The following is an 18,561-nucleotide window of genomic DNA, read 5'->3' on the forward strand; positions in this document are numbered from 1 at the left end:
GCCTCACCTTCCACCCAGTGTCACCACCACCCCCAATAGATTTTTACTCGTTATTCGTTATGTGCTTCTTGCATGCTTGTTCCCGCTACCGATTATGTTTTATCGCAAGCGAAACGAATCCGCTTGTGCAAATATACCGAAGTCACTGTGGCCGGGTTTTGGACCGAAGGCCAACCCGAGACCAGCGTCTGTTACAACACCGTCGGTGTACGGCATCCAGCAACGTTCGCTTTTTCCACTTTTCCGCACGGTCTGTCGCTACCCTTTGCCATTGTTACCGGCACATGTACCTTTGTAGCAGTCGGTTTGAAAAGAGGAAAACCAAACCACGACAAGGTACACATTTGACAACTTTGCACCGCGGCACAATGGGTTCCATTATTTTTACACCACACAATCCAAGCAGGCTGTTGTTTTGCGGTATGCATTTGCCTCAGATTCGACAGGGAACAGCTTTCCATTGCCCTAACTTCTACATTGTGCATCAATACTTTGAGACAGCCAAAATAGAGTCCCAAATCCTTACCTTTCTTCCACAGTCAAAATCATCATTTGTTCATTTAAAGTCTATCCGTTCAGGAAGGAAAAATTCGATGCTGTGCTGTATCATCCAGCCTACTTTACATTAGGTAAAATATCCTTTTGATTAGCTGACATTTTTCACAAGTCACTCCCTGGAACTGGCCATTGATCTTAACGTCGTATGCGCTGTCCCTCTACGAAGAGCCTTTAGCTACAACGACAGGATAAAAATAAACAAAACTCAACGGTGGTTATCATAGTTTTTTCTGATGAAAAATTTGCCATTCGTCGAAACCCAAAAACAGACCGATAACAACAAAAATTGTCCGTCTAAAAACAAGCAAAAAAATGGCCATGAAGAAAAAAAAACCACAGAGAGAAACAGAACCGCTCACCAACCGCTGGCTGTTGAGAATGAGTCGTTGTGAGAGTGCGGGGCGCGGATCGTTTGGACACGATGGCGCCAAAGTGAAATGCAAAAAGGGGGCAGAGGCGGGGGGAAATTAGTTGAATGAAGGACAGCAATAGAAAGAGGAAAAACAAGTGGTGCCGTTAAAACGGAACGCACGCCCGGCGATCGGATGAGATGAAATGACATATGAGCTTGGCGCAGTAGTGAATACCGCGAACCCGCTCACTATCTTTCTTCTCGCTAAGAATCACACCGCGCCCGCACACACATGCACACACGCCCGCGCGCGCGCACGTCACATACATAAAACACACGCACGTACATTCGCACAAGTACAACGGCAGGGTAAGTGTGGCAACGCACACACACACAGTCACACTTTTTCCTCTCGCGTCTACTCCGTCGCCTTTCCCAAAAGCCCATGGGGGTGACGCGTTCGGCGTCTCGCACTGCGGAGCGCGCTCGTCTGCTACGGTGACTTTTCGAATGCTTCCAAAAACCAAGACCCGGGGTCGGGCAGTACAATCTTGCCGAACAATCGAACTGACTGCGCGAACGGTAGAATACCCGGAATATGGCCGAATCATTCTTCAATCGTAGCACCCCGCGCGCCTGCCGCCACTCCTCACCCAATCCTCAATCACTCGTCCGCGGATTGCCTAAGCTAGGGAGGTCGGGAGGGAGAGGTGCATTGAAAGCGGGCGGTGAGGGTTTTCTTTCCCATCTTCTTGATGCTCTTGAAACGCGGCTGGCGCTGGTTTGGATTTAATTTCTTTTTTTTTGCCACTGGCTTTCTCGTTTCATGCCCGCACCGCGGCACTCTTGGCGGCTCTCTTTTGCTCCTTTCGGGGACCTTCACATTCACACCCCGTACCACTCGCGGAGCCACCGACACCAAACACTTGTACACACACACTCACGCACGCACGCACGCACAACACGGGCATTAATGAACGCGCGCGCGTTTACCTAATATGTGGTTCCCGGGTTCGTAGGTTGACCGTTCGGTTCATTTTTTTTTCTTTTTCGTTTCGTTTCATTTCCCTTTTTGCTTTTACCTTCTTGCCAGCGCCGGCTTTGAGGTGGAAGCAAAAATTATTCTTCACTAGAGCTTGTTCTTCTTACACGGTCAGCACTGGTTTGGTGTTTCCAAATTATTTTTTTTTGCAAGGCCACAACGGATTGACAATTTCATGTCACCCCATCATCACTCATATTTTCTTCTATTTCATTTTCCTCGCTGCTACTTTCGCATACACCCGCCACGCCACGCCGATTGCTGCAACCTTTAAACGCCACCCGAGACGGAAGCGGACAGAGATGATGATGCGGAGATACCGTCGATTTGATTTCGCACTTCTTATTTCTGCTCCCCCACAAACGAACTGCTGGCAAGGTGACCATGCACGCGCCATTCCCCATTCCGACCACCACTCGTAGAAAGGACCGATGGATCCACTACCGCCGCCACCGGAATCGGCATCGGCGCTACGCCAGAAAACGGCGGAACAAGCGGCGGTACGATGGAAAAAAAAGAAAAGAAAACCGCGGCTACCGCTTAGCAGGCCGACACACCACTGGGCCTGGCTCCGCAACTGCACTGAAAAATGGAACGTTGGCGTCGGTAACTGGCCACTTACACTGCATCTAGCACCAGGTCGATCTAGCGAGCGCTACGAACGACATTTGCACACCGGAAAAGTCCACAAATGGGCTGGATTGTAGCAATTTTCTCCGCCCGGTTCGATGGAGTCAAAAGTAACGCGTCTTCACACTACCTGCTAATAGTCGAAAATGGCTGCTATATTAGATGCTTGTAGTCGAAAATGGCCGACGCGGCTGATACTAGTGATGGCAGAATCGGGATTCGGAAGATCCGATCCCTAGACGGATTCTCTAGATTCGAATCCCATTCGACGAATTCTAAGGATTTGGATCACATTTGACGGGTTCTAAAGATTTGATTCGATTGGGATTCTAATCAGATTTCATTTGAATACGATTCGAATAAGATTTGATTTTTTGGTCGCGATTTAATTCGAACCAGGCACGAGATGAGTCGAATTAGTCACGTAACAAAGGATTTTCAATAAATAGACAGTGTTACATACAAAAATCACTGTGCCCGATTTTCAATGCCTGCGAAACACATCGTTTCCATACGTTAGTTGATTTTCAAGATTAACAGAACTACTTACAGTGGTGAAGGTCACTTCGGAAATGTGTGGCATGCTTTTATTACGGAAAAAGCGAGTTATGATTTGATGGAAATTCAGATTCGGGTAAACGATTTCCAGACCGGTATTGATTGGTTTACATCTTCTCGCGACTGTTTGATGGAATGAGATTCGGATTTGTGGATTCGATGTACCCACCACTAGAACGAAGCAGCAGCGCGCCGACAAGCTTTAAGAACCTTGGTCACAACATGAAATACATTATAATGGCTGAAAAGGCAAATTTGTAAATAATAAATGTTAGCAACAGACCCCTGAAATGAAAGGTGTTTTACAAACCAACAACTTTTCCCAAGTAAAGATTGTTCCATCGTTTCTAGTGTTCGCGGAAATTGCGCTTCAAAATTGTGATTCGAAAATCACTCTAGTTCGAAAATGTTTTAAAAAACGGTCTTAATTTGAACGTTACCTCGAAAATGAAGACAAGAATTCGATAACATATTATTATTCGCTCCCACGTGTTTTAAAAATAAACTTATATTTACGATTTGATTTATTTTCATAAGTGCAATTTGGATTTTCATAAAGCTACAATGAATTTGAAACATAAACTGCCCCGTACTATTCCACCACTCCTTACATGCCGATCATATCGTTTAGTCGACCTCATTGTCGCTCTCGCTGGTTGATGAAGTTGGAACGATACTGCCTTCCGCCGACCGGAGGAAATGTCGGTACTGGTTCATTTCGTTGATGAGATTCTCCTTGTTTGAATGTACGTAGTCGTGGATGTTCGGTAAATCGCCTACGGTGACAGCACGGAAGGCGGATCGCATCATGCTGAGGTCTGTCGCTTCGAGCCACTCGTTCGCCTCCGGACCGTAACATTCGACGAACGCGATCGCACTGACCCCGTCATAGCCACCGATCGCGAACAGCATATCGTCGATGACCTCCAGGCCGAAGTTACTTCGCTGGTGGTACATTTCCTTGCAGGCGATCCAACGGCGTGCCGCAGGTTCGTACCGCTCACAACTATTAAGCCGGATCAGCCCGTTGAAACCGCCTACCACGTACACTGATCCGCACAAAGCGGCACAGGAAACTCCAGACCGACGGTGTAGCATCGGAGGCAATGGTGACCAGCTGTCCGTCCGTGGATCGTACATTTCGGCCGTATTGAGACACTCGTGCCCGTTGAACCCGCCGGTGATGTAGATCATGCCATCGAGCGTGCACGCATCGGCATCCGAGCGCTGCGAACCCATCGGTGCGATGATCGTCCACTGGTTTGTACGGGGGTCATACCGTTCGACCGAGTTGTGCCGATTTGCACCATTATAGCCACCCATGGCGTAGATGAAACCGTCTAGGGTTACCACACTGACGTAGCATCGTCGACAGTGCATCGGTGCTATCTGTACCGATGGAAACGGAAAACAGGGGCTATCAGGTAGGAGCCAAGGAAAATGACGCTATTTCCTTACTCACCTCCTTCCAGCCTTTCTCGATCATGTCGAATCGGCGACAGCTGTTGAAATGTTCTACCCCGTCGTAGCCGCCAATGAAATAGAGATATCTGCCAATATGCGCCGCACCGTAGTATGCCCTCGGACCGGCCGAATCCTCGTGGGGTACCCTTATCCAGCGATCTGCCCGGGTGTCGTACGTCTCGATTATCGACTGCGATTGGCCTTCGCCCCAGCCTCCGACGGTAAAGATTACTTCATGCGGCAAACGAGGAGTAGCCATGGCAGGGGTTTTCATCTGCAATCAATGGAAACAATCATTAATTCCATAATAGCAGTGAACCTGGCTTAGTACAGAATACACTACACTACATCGCAGACTTACTACAAACTCGGGGTGTAAAATAATTAAGTATTAAAATCGTCGTGGGTGCAAATCGATGAAAATTGCATTCCAATTTACTTCTACTCACCTCTTTCATTGCCTTTGTGCTAATCATTTCAAGATCATATAAGAACGTTAGCGCATCAATGACTAACTGCTTCGTATCTTCGCTCGCCTGCACATATTGATTATCTTTTACTTTCTCAAGAAAGTACTGCAAAATGAAAACGCAAACCGTTTAGTGACAAAACAAAAAGTCCTGCTAAATGTGCCTACCTCAGTGGTCATTAAACCGAACCGGACGGTTTTCATCAACCTGCCTATGTACCGAGCACGTTTTCCCGGATCATGATTGATCCAGCGTAGCAGAAATTCCCACACAACGTCCTCCTCGCGCACGTTCAGTAGATCATCCGCCAACAGAGCGCCTAGGTCGTCCACTTCCAGCCGCAACAGTTCGCTCATGTCACTCTCTACTAGTGCGGTAAAGTGTTTCAGCATAAACTGCCAGGCCGCTTTCTGCACCTTCGGTGACGCATGTTGTCTGAAAATAATTTGAATAAAGGGTTACTGTTGCGATTCTAATCGTCTAATTGTGTACTACAAGAATACACACACCTTCCGAAGAGCATAACTGTTACGCAGTTATCAAGCCGCAACCGGCTTAGGATAAAGTCGGTACAGCGCTCCGTGAGGCTATTTATGAGCAGAAAGTCGGACGCGGCGTAAACGTCGAAGACGGTGTCCTCGGTCAGCGCACACTCCCGCAGGTACGCATAACGGATGATTTCCTCCATAATACTACCGGGAATACCAGGTAGTTCGAGGAAATATTTCTCACTCGGCACTGTTGTTGTAAATAAGATACTAAAATAGAAATAAAAAAATCAATTAAAGATTTTATTTAAATTAAAAAGTACGGCAAATGAGGCATCGAGGGCTGGATGTTACAAAAGGATGAATTGGTCACTTACTGAAAATAGTCACTGCACGAGCCTATAATGACGCGGTGTATTCGATATTCGCGGCCAGTTTCCGGCAGCACGATCGAGGCATCGCACAGTGTTTCGCTAAGCCGCATCGCATTCAGGACCTGCATCGTGACGTAACTGATGCATCGTTTAGGCCCGAGCGACTCGGTTGATGTTGACGCCGAAGCGGTTGGAGACGAGCGGGAAGATTGATCCACAACGCTCGGGTGCAGCTCGTCCATCATTTCGAGTTGATTGAATGTCCCGGGACCAAAGGGATAGAAGGGAATAGAAACCTAAACGAATAATAAAGTAGCTCTTCTGAAGAAGTTAATGTACCGCCCTTTGTTTAACAGGGCTGGATAAAGTGTTGAAATCTCTTAACTATGGCTACTTGATTTTACATTTTGAAGTACCACAATATCTCTAAGCGCATGTTGCATCTAGTATAATATTGAGCTAAATCTAAAAAACAACCTCAGACACATCGGCTTTCGATTTCATTTTTATTTTAAAAGTACTGAATTATTTGTACTGCAGGCCTCTTCGCTAAGCTGCTGTGTTGACGATTTTGATTTATTGAATACATTTCAAATTGGTCCACGCACGTTTCTTGCAACTGTTCCTTTTACTCCCAACGTAGGAGCACAATATCTCGTGTCACATATTATATTTATTTACCTCACAACGCACTGCTAATCGTTATGGTTGGCAAATACATATTCTGCCTCATAAATGTATATCCCTTGACTTCTTCGGTTTATATTCTGTTCATCCTTATGTCCTATCGGTTTTCCGTTTTGTTATCTTAAAATTTTCCTGCAGAATCCGAACTGCAGATATAAATTTTCTTACAGACCTTCGCTGTGTTATCACTTTTTAATAATGTAAGTTTTTTAAACGTCTGATGGAAGGCCTAACATAACGCCATACACGAGACATTAACAAGAAGAGCAAACTTAACCTTATGTTTCTTGGATTAAATCCAACCCTCATAACACGTTTGACTAATGGAACCGAGTCTACATGAAACGCGAACATACTGTTGAAAACGCTGAAATGTGTTTGTTTGTGAGATTTCAATTGCAAATAAAATTATATCCCAACAATGGGAAAATTTACCGGGAGAAAAATTGATTCGTAATGGTAGAAGTTGTCGAAAAGTGGTGATGCGCAATCAAATCTAAAAGATTGCTCTACTTTTTGGACTAGGCAGTTTGCGTTTCATGTAAGAGTAACTTTAGTATTGCGAATATTATCTTTTATCCCGCAAAAGAGTGCTGACTGTTGTTAACTTTGGCGTACAGTAATTTTAAAAAAAAAAAGCTTAAAGGTCTAAGTCTGGTTCTTATACGTGCTACAATTTGTGAACGATAAATAAAATTACAGCATAGGATACTGAACCATCTAGAAATAACGTGCAGTATTTACTTAGTTTTAATAATAGGAAAAAAGAACCTGGTTTATACTGTACATCCTGTCGAAAAACAGGAGAAATTGTCCGTTCGTTTTCGAGGGTTTTATAGCACTAGGAAGCAATTCATTCCAACTGTTATTGTAGCAAAATTGTACGGCACAACGTTGCATCGATTACCCGTAAAATGATCCTTACATTACGGTATAGAAAAGAAGAAAAATCCATACATTGTGTGAGACGAACTCACGTCTATGGCATGAGAGCTGGTACGAGGCCCCGACGGCGCCCACAAACAAAAACAAAAGAACATTGTCCAACAAATATCAGTAAGTAACACATACAAAAAAATGTATGTAAAAAGGTAAGAGATAAATAATAATAACCAAATAATAACATGTATAAAACGAACGAAATTAAAAATATAAATGGATTGCCTCTCGGTTCTGACCGGTGTGTTATCTTTGTAGAATCTAAATGTGAAATGTCCTTTCGACAATCAAAGGTGGTTCCATAAACTACCTGTGTCTTTGGAACTTCATTTCTGGAAGTTCATATTCGACAACGAATTGCACTTTCTGCTTATTTACGTACGTATCAAAAGAAAAAAATCTATCAAATATATGTGAAAAAATACAACGCAGGCAACACATCCTGACCAACCATCGTCACAGATAAGCGTACCCTTAGAGGACGGTGTAGCGTGTGATGCATTCCTTTGGCGCCTTTCGCTTCCGGCAACCGACAATTTTTGTTGGGGCGGTTGGCGGCAATGCTGGAGCCGATGAGATCGGTGTCACGGGCGGTGCGGGTACTTCCACGGGTGACGAGGACGCAATTACAGGATGCACGACCGGTGGTGGTGGTGGTGGTGACGGAGAGGAAATGCTCGCTGAAGTGATCGTTTCGGGGGGCGGCATCGCGATGCAGCTCTTTGGTGATGTTACCTTTCGTTTCTTGCCGGCTTTGGAAGATATGGCTGAAATGGGAGTAAAAACAACGGGATAAGAGCTTTTACATCCCAGCATGATCCTCACCATGCTTACCGTAGGGCTTCTTGTGCCTCTTATTCTGCTTGAGTAGGATTTCCATTATGTCGAAGAGCGGTAGTTGGTCGATTTCCGCATTAAGTTCCTTGTTTAAGGCAGCGAAGGCTTCATCGTCCGGTACTCGGCTAGAGGTGGCACCCCCTTCGATGCGGACGCTGGACGTTGGAGGTACATGCGTTGCTGAGAGATCTGGCACTGTTGCTGACGCGGAAGTGACGGTGGCAGTGGGGGCGACTGACCGTTTTTGTGCCTGTTTGCGTTGATTGGAAGAAGCCCCAGTGCCATGCGAGTGTCGGGCAAGCTGTTGTTGCTCCATGAACTCCTTGTAGCGTTTGCCCTTGCATGAACGATTGGCACGTCCAGAAACAGCAGAGGGAGTGCTATTAGCCTGCGCTTCAACGGCACCGACGGACATAGCTGGAGGGACACTGAAAGTCGACATGGCAGCTTGATTCGGCTTTGGTCGCATATTCTCTAGAAAATGCTGCATATTCCTGTACGGTTCCTCTTCGACCGTCGCAGCAGTGTCGTTTGACACGGAATAGTTGTGTTCCAATCCATTAGCTGGGACTTCTACAAAAAAAAAACTATAGTACCAAGAGGCTTGAATTCTTTTGTAACATCTTGGCTTCAACTAACCTGATCTCATAGTGGCACCAACAGAATGATCGCCACTGCCTGCAATCAACGTGCTGAGACTGCCCATTTGATTGACATCGGCCAACCTAAAGGTGGCCATTGGCGGTAATCCTACCCCTGTCGAAATTGCCAGTAGAGCCTGTGCGGCCACTCGCTCGTCATTGCACAAAGTTTCCTCCGGACTGTTCCCGCCGTCCGTCGACGACGTGTTGCTACCGTCCTCGCCAGTAGGTACTGCGGCAGCTGTTGATGTAGATTCTGGTACAACCTTCGGGTTTTTCGTCCACTGATAGTCCGGGAACGCCGTCAGATATCTTTCCTTATGCTGGAAATATCAAAGCTGCTGATCAAAGGCGAATTCTACTGCTTTTTTCTTAATCATCAAAAACTCGTCAACTTCATATAATCCAACTGCATATGTTTTCCAGAATAATACTCACATTATCCGACAATACCTTGTACGGATGCTTTTGTTCATCAGTAAGAAGGCTCCACAACAGTCCGAGCTTTTTCGTTATAAATCTGCAAATGAGAGAGCATGGTAACATGAACGCCCCCATGATGGCATGATGGTCAACCAAACTTACCGATTTTCTTTGGTACTATAAACTTGACGAACACGTCTCCTATGTTTTTTGCAAAACATCAGGAAATCATTCATAGGTCTCCTGTAACGTTTCAATTTTTTCGATTTCTTCTGGGCCGGTCGTGCTCGAGGTTGTGTTCCATTGACATCCGTTGGGAGCGTGGGTTGAATCTGTGCATATTTGCCATCACAATCGTGGGGAACTTGGGAAGTATAATCCATGTAATTATTGTTTATGTTTCCAACACTGGACTCCCGCTTTTCTGCTGCTTCTGTTTGAATTTCCATGTTGTACATCTTGAAGTGCTGAAAAAGATGTAATGAAACATTTTATTTCACACAAAGTCAGGAAACCTGTGTATGTGTAAAAAGTGTTTGTTTTATTAAATTTGAAGTTATGGTCAAACGCTTCAGTAACTTTTAAAAATTATTTCTCTTAGTTTTTTTTATTATCAAGATACCACATGACACTCAGTTGTTTCACAAAATAAATATGTACACTGCAGTTGCTTTAGTTTTTATTTGGCTTTTGGGTATGAATATGTATAGAAAATCGGCCCATGAACACCGGGGCTCACCACCTCCACGATGGCGTGGGTTCGAATCCCAACCGAGACCGGACCCTACCTTGTACTTGAGAGGACTGACTATCCACGTACAACAGGGAAACAAGTCTCGTAAACCCTTAACGGGCAGGCATGACCAAGACGTCGTTACGCCGAGAAAAAGAAGATGTATATCCATCTATAAACATATCGACAATTACACATCATATTTGAGTTTGATATTAATTGGGCAATAGATAAACTTTTCTAAATTTTGGAAAAACTATCCTTTTCTTACCGCAGCTAATCGAAACTGATCGATTATTATTTTAATAATACAACATCCTCTTAAGGATTAAAAGTAAACAAACATCTCTCGCAATAAGATAGAATTATGTTCTAGAGTTGCTTTATAATTTAATAAATAAATTAGAAATCTCACGAGCGAATTGTGCGTCAAAAACAAAATTGCACTAAAAACACTAAATCAAAACAATGGTCACTGTTCGCTTCACCCATTGGTTGTGTGTACAATTTGTTTGGCACACTCATACACGCACAGGCCTAACACGACGAAGTATCAACACATCGGAAACATATCATGTTGGATTGTGGTACATCCGTCCACCTGATGCGTGCAACTGTGTGCGTCAAAGAAAAAAATGTCCTATGCTACGTTATGTTGAATTGAGTGTTGAATATCCTCCGCCAAATCCCAAGGCTATCTTGTTCTTCAAATTACCACCTGGAATTCTAACCAACAGTACTTTCCGCCGACACCATCCAAAACTACCGTGAGGTGAAGAAAACACGGCCGCAAAGGAAAGAAAACCTAGCGAAAATTAACCTTCTTCCTGTCGTCGAAAATCGCAATCAGGCAATGTATGTTTGTTGCGTTGCAAAATTACGACTGAGAACGCATCAAATTCGCGGAGGGCAGCCGATGGACTAGATTGCGGGAAAGTTTTCGCATCCTTTCGTAGGTTCCGCGTCGGGGGGCCCTTCCACTTTAATAGATCTTTTTTGGTGAATGCAATAACATTCAAGGTCGCTCAAATCCAAGTACTCCGCGCTCGCGGAGCGGGGGGCGGTTGTAGAGGAGATAGAGAGAGAGACAGACAGAGGGCTGTGCACGCCGCCCGGTGTATGTTTGTGTGTGTGTGAATCATGACACAGCCACAACATCATACACTTTGGAGCATATCGGCGGCGACGGTGATGTTGGGGCACAGTTGTATGCGATTTCCACCAGAAGACGCCGCTGTTCTTGGATTTGCGCGAGCGAGAATAAGAGTGAGAGTGAAAGAGTTAGAGCAATAACATCACACGCATCCTCGTCGCTTGCTGCCACACAGAACCCCCAACCCGCGAACGAAAACGGTCGAACTAACCCTACTCAAAATGGGCAAACTCGCGAAAAACAAGTCGCCGTTTGGATGGGATATTCGCAAAATGTGCACAACATCTCGCCCTGCTTGCATCTCTCCCACGTCGATGTGTGCAATATTTTGTGCATCATGTGGGTACGTGAAAGACCCCCCGTGCGTTCCCATTTGCTCCCTCAAGCAGACACACAAACACATACAGATCTCCCAATATGCAATCCTTACCTATCCTTGCTGCACCAGATGAATGAATTTTGCGTGCAGGAAAAAAAAAATTCAGCTGAGATTTACACTTTCAAAAAGCTCTTGGACAAAATTTGAAAATTTTAAGTTAAGGATTCGTCCGTGCGCTTCTCGTCATCATTTGGAGCTAGGAGGATCAGGACTTGAAAACGCACAGTTTTGACACACACTTCGTGACACAATAGAGCAATGCAAGAAAAGATGAACGTTACTTTTCGTGGATGATTTTCGTCCACACTCGGCCTCACAGTGAAGGCGATGGAATGCAACAGGAGTTGCCCTCGTGAGCCTACTGAGATGTTAAACTTTTCTTCCAATCTTAAATGATCCAACAAAAGCGACCGAAAAGTGCACCGAATTTAATGAACGTAAAATTTCATGTTTCGATGGTGTTGATTACACGACACATTGTGAACTGATAGACGACGACGAAGACGACGGATGGTGGTCGTATGTACGTGTACAAAAAAGTCGCCGCGAGCCGCCCATTTGTGTAGGTGCCCCAACAACTGTCGAATGCATGCGGACGGGGCGCCGTGCTTTACGTGTGCTCTCGCGGGCCGCCACGGCGCTGTGTGTGGTGGTTGCGTTCGGCCCGCGACAGCGACACACACTTGACACAACACTCCGCGCTATCCGCGGAGAAGAAAAGTTGCGGCCACCGCCGTTTCAAACGATTATTTGTGAAAGAAAAACTGCACGGCCACCCTCCGGGCCGGTGTCACATTTTCATGCACATTTGTCCCTTTTCTAACACGCCCGGGACAGTGCACCGGGACGAACTGGGTAGGGGGTAATAAGAACGCGAACAAAGCGAATCAAAATAATGCACGCCGTGAAAGTGTATTGCGTATTCATCATCGCGGTAATACTTCTCCTTGGTACTGGTGAAAAATCGGTGGACCACCGTGGTAGGGATTTTGGAAATAAAATACTATCGGCAATAGAAAAAAACAGCAAAATACAGAAACGTGACGAAAAACATGAAAAAACGAATGAGTCAATTTTTAGCATGCTTGCTGAACTACACGCCTCCTGCTGGAAAACGGTAAGAAACGTATAAGATGTTCGTTTCGTAAAGTGACGTGCTAGAAAACTGGACAAAACAGATCAACTTTTCCTACGAAAAATCGAAGCACCATCACGAAGAAAGGTCAAACACGACAATATAGAAAACATTTCTTTGTTCTTTGTACACCACCTGTTTGGTAAGAGTTTTTCTTTTCTTTTAAGAAGATGTATCAAACACTTTTCCATTAATGGTCAGCCCGATTGAAAATCAGTCACATTATCCGTCCCGTGTGTGACGTCAACACACAATCTTGCACCGTGGCCTTAGGCTGCTGGACGATCACGGAACGTGTGGCAAAAATGGCTGTTCTTCGGCAAGATTCGGCCAAAAAATGGGAATAATATACGCTCATCCACCGGTTGCCAGCCAAGGGACAAAGTTTCTAAGAAGCGTTCAGTGAGAATGACACAGGACACGCAGGAAGCTTCTACCAAACTTCTCTTGGCCACGGACGCACGTACTTGATACTAACCTTTGCGCGAAGGGCACGTACCGCTAAACTCGTCTGCTGGCTGGTCAAACTGAAACTGTTCTGCAGAGGCGAGCATTTGTTTCGTCGTACCGTCGATGAGATGGAACGAGATCCGCGCGACACGCATACGCACCCCGCGGACCGTTCCGAACGATCGTTTTCAAGCTGGCTTGAGCGACAGGTGGATCGAGCTGGAACAAACGATTTTCACTTGAGTTTGACTTTTTCATCGCTCCGTGGGGTAAGTGATCTAGTTTTCCAATCCGAAAAGAGGTTCCCTTAACAGAATCGCTAGATGTAAAATAGGATTAAGCGGCTGGGAATCGAGAATGATTAATCTCAAACCAATAACAAATCAAAACAGGACAACGGAGACATAGTTCAGCTGCCAAACCATAAAACAGAATGATCCACAGGATTCCTCCACGGAATAGAATGTAGACAATTTAAATAAAAGTTGGAGTTCATTCAACGCATATGATATACGCTACGATTCGACCTATACCGACCACAAGTATCGAATAATGGGCAACTAATGCCGTTCTCGTGTTTCCCCGCTTCCCAATTCACTTTCATTTGATAGATCCCGACAATAGCATCCTCGATCCGCGAGTCGTATAAACGCGCACTGTTTTCCTCGCGAGCAACACCACACAGCCAAACCGGTCGAATTTTACATGCACACAACTACACCGACTGGCCTACGAATACCGCTAGTCGTAAATGCATCTACCGCGATGCAACGCGAAAACAGCTGAACTCTATGCTGGTGTAGGTTGAACATGTCCAAATGCTGACCCGCGTACCCCACGCACTGAGTTTTCCTGCCATCCCTCTCTTCGTGCACGTGCGAAACTCGCGCGAGTCTATAGTATGATACGTGTTAGGAGATTTTTAAAATTTGTTTTTGGAATTTGCAGTATCAGCCATTTTGCGACGTTCGCTGATCGTAAATGCGGAACTGATCGGCCGAGACGAGGAATCTATTACTCACTGGTACGGTGTTCAGGCCGTGCTATGCTGAATTGTATATGGGTTGTCACCACTGGCGGGATATCACCGGCTTTGTGCCGCTGTAGAAGTATTTCTTACCAACCACCGACAACGATGCGATGCGCTAGGAATTATGTTTTTCCAGCTCGAGCAATCGAGCAATTTTCCTTAACCAATAACGCTTTGGCCTTGAAATAGTATTCCATTTCTATGGTATTTTGCATTGTTTTAGTGTCAATAAAAACATCAATCCCTTTGAATGGCTTTTCCTCTTAGACAAAACATGAATTGGTAATACGAAACGAGTTGCAGTTCGAAAATTGAGATAGGAAATGTTCGCTACATTGCAAAATTTTTATCTTTGTTCCGATCAGTTTGCACATCAAACATGACGCGTTAGAAGAAAAAGGTTTCCTTCCTCAAACTAAAATCATCCTAAGAGACTGACGTACGTTCGCTCTAAACAAAACATAACCAGGTAATAGAAAACTATTTCCCACCCGCAGAGTTGAAATTGCGATAACAAAAACTTCCGTCAGATTGCAATTCTTTTATGTTGGATTCTCCGTCAAACAGGATGTTTCGTGGAAATATTATTCACCATTCGGCCACATGAAGGCGAACGCGTGCATCGTGGAAACCCTTGCGCTGGCGAACATGTGCAGGAAGCAACAGTTGTTTTTGCTGCTGGGATTGGCACAAATCCGTCGCTTTATTCTCCCGTGACTAAAGGGATTATTCTTAGAACAGGGAGAAAAAATTTCGAAAAAATTTTCTGCCTTGCATCGAAACTCGGTGCAGCTGTGAAAGCATAAGGGAACGGGTTGAAAGAGGCAAATACTCCAGCGTGTGTCGTTCTATTCGCCACAGATTTTATTCTTCTACCCACCGGCTCGCGACATTATTCTTATCGATGGCTTTCACCCGCAGGGGCGTTTGAATGTGTTGGTGAGCGAGCATAAATCCGAGAATCATGTTACACGATCGTTCAGCGAAGACACAGCCACAGTGCTCTCTCTCTCTCTCTCACTCTTGCTACTTGATCTTTCGCTTTATCTTTCCTTCTGTTTAGACAAACGTGGGGTCTGATGCGTTCCGTCTTCAGGCCGCTGGAAACAGCATTTTCGAACGGTGCAAGTGTTTGCAGCTGTATCCGGTGCGAACTCGAACGAATTCGCGGTGCAAAGTGTTTCTATTTGTGTTTAGTTGCAGCCGGAGGCGTACAGCAAAAAAGAAAACACAGAACTTCTTCTGAAAGTAACTTCTGAGCCGTACGCCGGGTTAAGATACGCCATCGGAGCTTACTGTTGATCGTCCGTGACGTGGAACGTAACCCGAAAGGCTACAACGATACGATGGTGCGCAATCGCAGAGCTTCCGTCCTGTTTGGGTTGGTGCTTCTGTGCTGCTGGGTTACGATCGATTCCTCCCTTCCGGACGGAGCATCACCTTCGCCTTCGTCTTCCGTGGGGGACGGAGTGTCGGATCGTGAGGAGGATTCGGGTGATCCTACGCATGATGGTAGCAGCTTCATCGATCAGTACGAGGCGGGCGTACAGGCGTACCTCGGGAACGAGTGGGAGGACTGCGTGTACTTCCTGGAGCGAGCGCTAGAGGGCTACCGCCCCGGTGGCAAAATCAGCATGCTTTCTCATTCTGGCGGAATCAATTGTCAATTGAACAGAATGAGAAAGTATGCTGATTTTGCCACCGGGGCGGACGTACTACGAGTCGGTGGCCAACTGTCGGCTGGAATGTGAGTATGCGGCGCGGGACGTGCGCAACCGGGGCGACTTCCTGCACCCCAGCAACGTGGACAACCTGCAGCACTACGAGCTGATCCTGCGGCGTACGCTGTGCCTGTCGAAGTGTGCCCGCAAGTACGCCATCTACCGGTATCTGCCGTTCAGCGAGGACTTCGATGGGCACTACATGACGATTTTCCAGGAGCAGAAAGCGTATCCTTACCTGTACGCGTGCTACACGAAGGTATGATCGTGGGGTGTGGGACCTGGGACAACCTTCATGCCGACGACTCACATCTCACACCCGTTTTTAGACGAATCAGATTACCCTGGCTGCGTCGGCTGCCTTCACCTACCTGGTGCGCCACCCGGAAGATACGGTCATGAAGAAGAGCTTCGAGGAAGCGATCGAGAAGCCAGGCATCGATCGAGACGAGATACGGGATCTGGAAGAGAAGGTACGACGAACCCGGGACGTTTGCGCCGTGTGCGAACGAGTAACCAAGGTCCGTTTGTTTATACACTAGAAATTTGTCGATCTACTGATCGGAGGGATCGTCGACGAGCAGGAGCAGAACTGGGATCAGGCGATCGAGCAGCTGGAGGCGTCGGTGATGCAGTTCATCTTCGACGAGAACCAGTGTCGGGCGTTCTGCGACGGGGAGTTCGATCACGGATTTCTGCCCGACTTTATCACCGCCATTGGAAGTACGGTATCGACAGAGGACACAGCTTCAAAGTCACATTGTTTACACCAAAATCTTTTTCTTCGCAGATCACTTCACCAACTCGCTCTACTGCAAGCGTAACTGCACCTCGAATATGGGCATGGTGCGTGGCAAGTACTACGAAAATCTGTTTCCTCGGCACTTCCGGTACCTGCAGAATGCTTACTACCAGGGTAAGGCCGTCGGTCAGTAGTGTAGTCACCTGTTCTCTAACTAACTTGTACCTTTGCTTTATCCTCTTCGTCTGAGTAAAGTAAAAAAGTATGAACAGTCCTACCGAGCCGGGATGAGCTACCTTCTGTTCCAACCGGACGATATCGATATGCCGGAGTCGCTCAAGACGATCGAGGCCGAAGCGAAGGGTAGCGTGACGGCCAACTTCTTCAAACCGCGTCGGGTCAGTACATCCTCTGGCCTTTTGGCATCCAATGTTATTTTTATATCGATCCTCATTTCAGGAAGCGGTCGAGTACAACGACCGAATGGTGTACGAGGAAAAGCTGGTCCAGTTCGTAAAGCACGAATTCGATCAGCTGGAAGGGGGCGACTCGGATGAGGGTATGTTGGGAGAAGACACCAACGATGAGTACGAGGATGAAGTGGAGCCGAACACCGGGCCATCCTTGGACAGTGCCGACCCGACGGCGACGGATGTGAGCTCAGGAGAGGTATTTTTTTTTCGATTTACTTTTGGATTTGGCTTATATTTGATCCTATTCGTTTTGTTGTTGTGATCGACCTTCCTTGCAGGATGCCCCTGTCGATGCCGTCAACGAGTTATACCGGAAGGAAACAGTTGGCTATAGTGATCGAGACGAGCTGTAGACGGAGCTAACGGGTGCGGTTGATGCGTTTAGTGCCATAGCAAGGTGTTTTTCCATCGATGTTTATCAAGACGGGTTTCTTAAGCAATTGTAGCTAAAATGATCCAACAAATCGTGTTGCATTGGATGCGGAGGAAAGAAAAAACATTCTAGAACAATCTTTTAAAATACTCCTGCCACATGGAACAACTTCTGAAAGGGTGTAATATCAACTCATATCGTTAAGCTCGAAAGATTCTTTCACTATACAGTAGACAACGCCACGGGTGAATACCAAAAACAACAGAATGAAGAAGATGCAACACATTTCGGTTTTGAGTCATTTACTTGGATTTTTGTTTTTTGTTTTATTTGTTTTTGTCTTTAATAATGCTTTACATAGATCAAACATATCTAAACTTTGGAAAATTTACCATTTCAAATATATATAATATATGTATATATGTATAATAATATAATGTATCTAAACGTCTGTTCTATGGGTGTACGCGTACGCGTGTAATGGGTACGTTTTTCACACCTGTCACCAACTATTGTTACTCAGTTTTTTTTTTGCTTCACCCTCGTGTCCCGTGCTATGTCGGTCTGGTTTTTATTGTAATTCGTCCTTTCTCGTCGGTGTCGTTTGTCGTTTCGTGTTGTCTAGTGTTGTATATCTTCTGTAGTTCCTTTTATATATTTTCTCCGTCTTAAAACTTTACTTCAACTCAGTTTTCTAACATTTTCCATTCGTTCATTTTGAATATTCGAATCGAATTACAGTGTCGCTTCCGTTTCGTCTGGTGTCGGTCGGTTTGAGGGAGTGAACTGTTGTATGTGTGTGTGTGTTTTTTTTTCGTCTACGCAAATTCCGTCCGTTTGCATGTAATTCCGTTTCTTGTTGGTTTATTCTTAAATAACTTAGAATTATAAATACTTTCCACTTTGAAA

At 45.6% G+C, this 18,561-nt stretch overlaps 4 protein-coding genes across 9 annotated transcripts in view; 1 reads left to right on the forward strand and 3 right to left on the reverse strand.

The window, feature by feature from the left end:
* LOC131259322 (C-terminal-binding protein) overlaps window positions 1–2,718 on the reverse strand; it is a 55,615-nt gene extending 52,897 nt beyond the window's left edge. For all 6 annotated transcript variants that reach the window (XM_058260780.1, XM_058260783.1, XM_058260785.1 and 3 more), the window contains exon 1: window positions 2,575–2,718. The gene's annotated coding sequence lies outside the window, so the exon portion shown is untranslated. The remainder of the gene's footprint in view (window positions 1–2,574) is intronic.
* A 1,049-nt stretch (window positions 2,719–3,767) lies between these two features.
* Window positions 3,768–6,181, reverse strand: LOC131258966 (kelch-like protein 10). The gene is made up of 6 exons (XM_058260371.1): window positions 5,940–6,181; window positions 5,584–5,832; window positions 5,242–5,509; window positions 5,054–5,179; window positions 4,603–4,878; window positions 3,768–4,529 (listed from the first exon to the last, which is right to left on the reverse strand). Exons 1-6 carry the CDS (start codon window positions 6,179–6,181, stop codon window positions 3,768–3,770), a joined length of 1,923 nt encoding a protein of 640 aa, XP_058116354.1.
* Window positions 6,182–8,036: 1,855 nt separating this feature from the next.
* Window positions 8,037–9,921, reverse strand: LOC131259094 (protein capicua homolog). Its single transcript, XM_058260517.1, has 5 exons — window positions 9,626–9,921; window positions 9,479–9,560; window positions 9,039–9,363; window positions 8,397–8,972; window positions 8,037–8,329 (listed from the first exon to the last, which is right to left on the reverse strand). The coding sequence occupies exons 1-5, from the start codon at window positions 9,919–9,921 to the stop codon at window positions 8,037–8,039; spliced, it is 1,572 nt and encodes a 523-aa protein (XP_058116500.1).
* A 5,768-nt stretch (window positions 9,922–15,689) lies between these two features.
* Window positions 15,690–17,645, forward strand: LOC131259103 (cartilage-associated protein-like). The gene is made up of 8 exons (XM_058260530.1): window positions 15,690–15,956; window positions 16,051–16,323; window positions 16,394–16,537; window positions 16,607–16,787; window positions 16,855–16,980; window positions 17,062–17,204; window positions 17,266–17,475; window positions 17,558–17,645. The coding sequence occupies exons 1-8, from the start codon at window positions 15,690–15,692 to the stop codon at window positions 17,630–17,632; spliced, it is 1,419 nt and encodes a 472-aa protein (XP_058116513.1). The 3' UTR covers window positions 17,633–17,645.
* Window positions 17,646–18,561: the final 916 nt, after the last annotated feature.

Source organism: Anopheles coustani, chromosome 3 (assembly GCF_943734705.1).
Source record: "Anopheles coustani chromosome 3, idAnoCousDA_361_x.2, whole genome shotgun sequence".
NCBI lineage: Eukaryota > Metazoa > Arthropoda > Insecta > Diptera > Culicidae > Anopheles > Anopheles coustani.

Excerpts from the sequence above, each read along its gene's own strand:
- LOC131259103 (XM_058260530.1), top strand. The coding sequence starts at position 15,690 with ATGGTGCGCAATCGCAGAGCTTCCGTCCTGTTTGGGTTGGTGCTTCTG. Across the intron at positions 16,538-16,606 it reads TACGGGATCTGGAAGAGAAG|AAATTTGTCGATCTACTGAT; the intron begins GTACGACGAACC and ends TTTATACACTAG. Across the intron at positions 17,476-17,557 it reads CGGATGTGAGCTCAGGAGAG|GATGCCCCTGTCGATGCCGT; the intron begins GTATTTTTTTTT and ends CCTTCCTTGCAG.
- LOC131259094 (XM_058260517.1), bottom strand. The coding sequence starts at position 9,921 with ATGTACAACATGGAAATTCAAACAGAAGCAGCAGAAAAGCGGGAGTCC. Across the intron at positions 8,973-9,038 it reads TGGTGCCACTATGAGATCAG|AAGTCCCAGCTAATGGATTG; the intron begins GTTAGTTGAAGC and ends TTTTTTTTGTAG. Across the intron at positions 8,330-8,396 it reads GAGGCACAAGAAGCCCTACG|CCATATCTTCCAAAGCCGGC; the intron begins GTAAGCATGGTG and ends CTCCCATTTCAG.
- LOC131258966 (XM_058260371.1), bottom strand. The coding sequence starts at position 6,181 with ATGATGGACGAGCTGCACCCGAGCGTTGTGGATCAATCTTCCCGCTCG. Across the intron at positions 5,833-5,939 it reads TCGTGCAGTGACTATTTTCA|TATCTTATTTACAACAACAG; the intron begins GTAAGTGACCAA and ends TTTCTATTTTAG. Across the intron at positions 5,510-5,583 it reads ACAGTTATGCTCTTCGGAAG|ACAACATGCGTCACCGAAGG; the intron begins GTGTGTGTATTC and ends AATTATTTTCAG.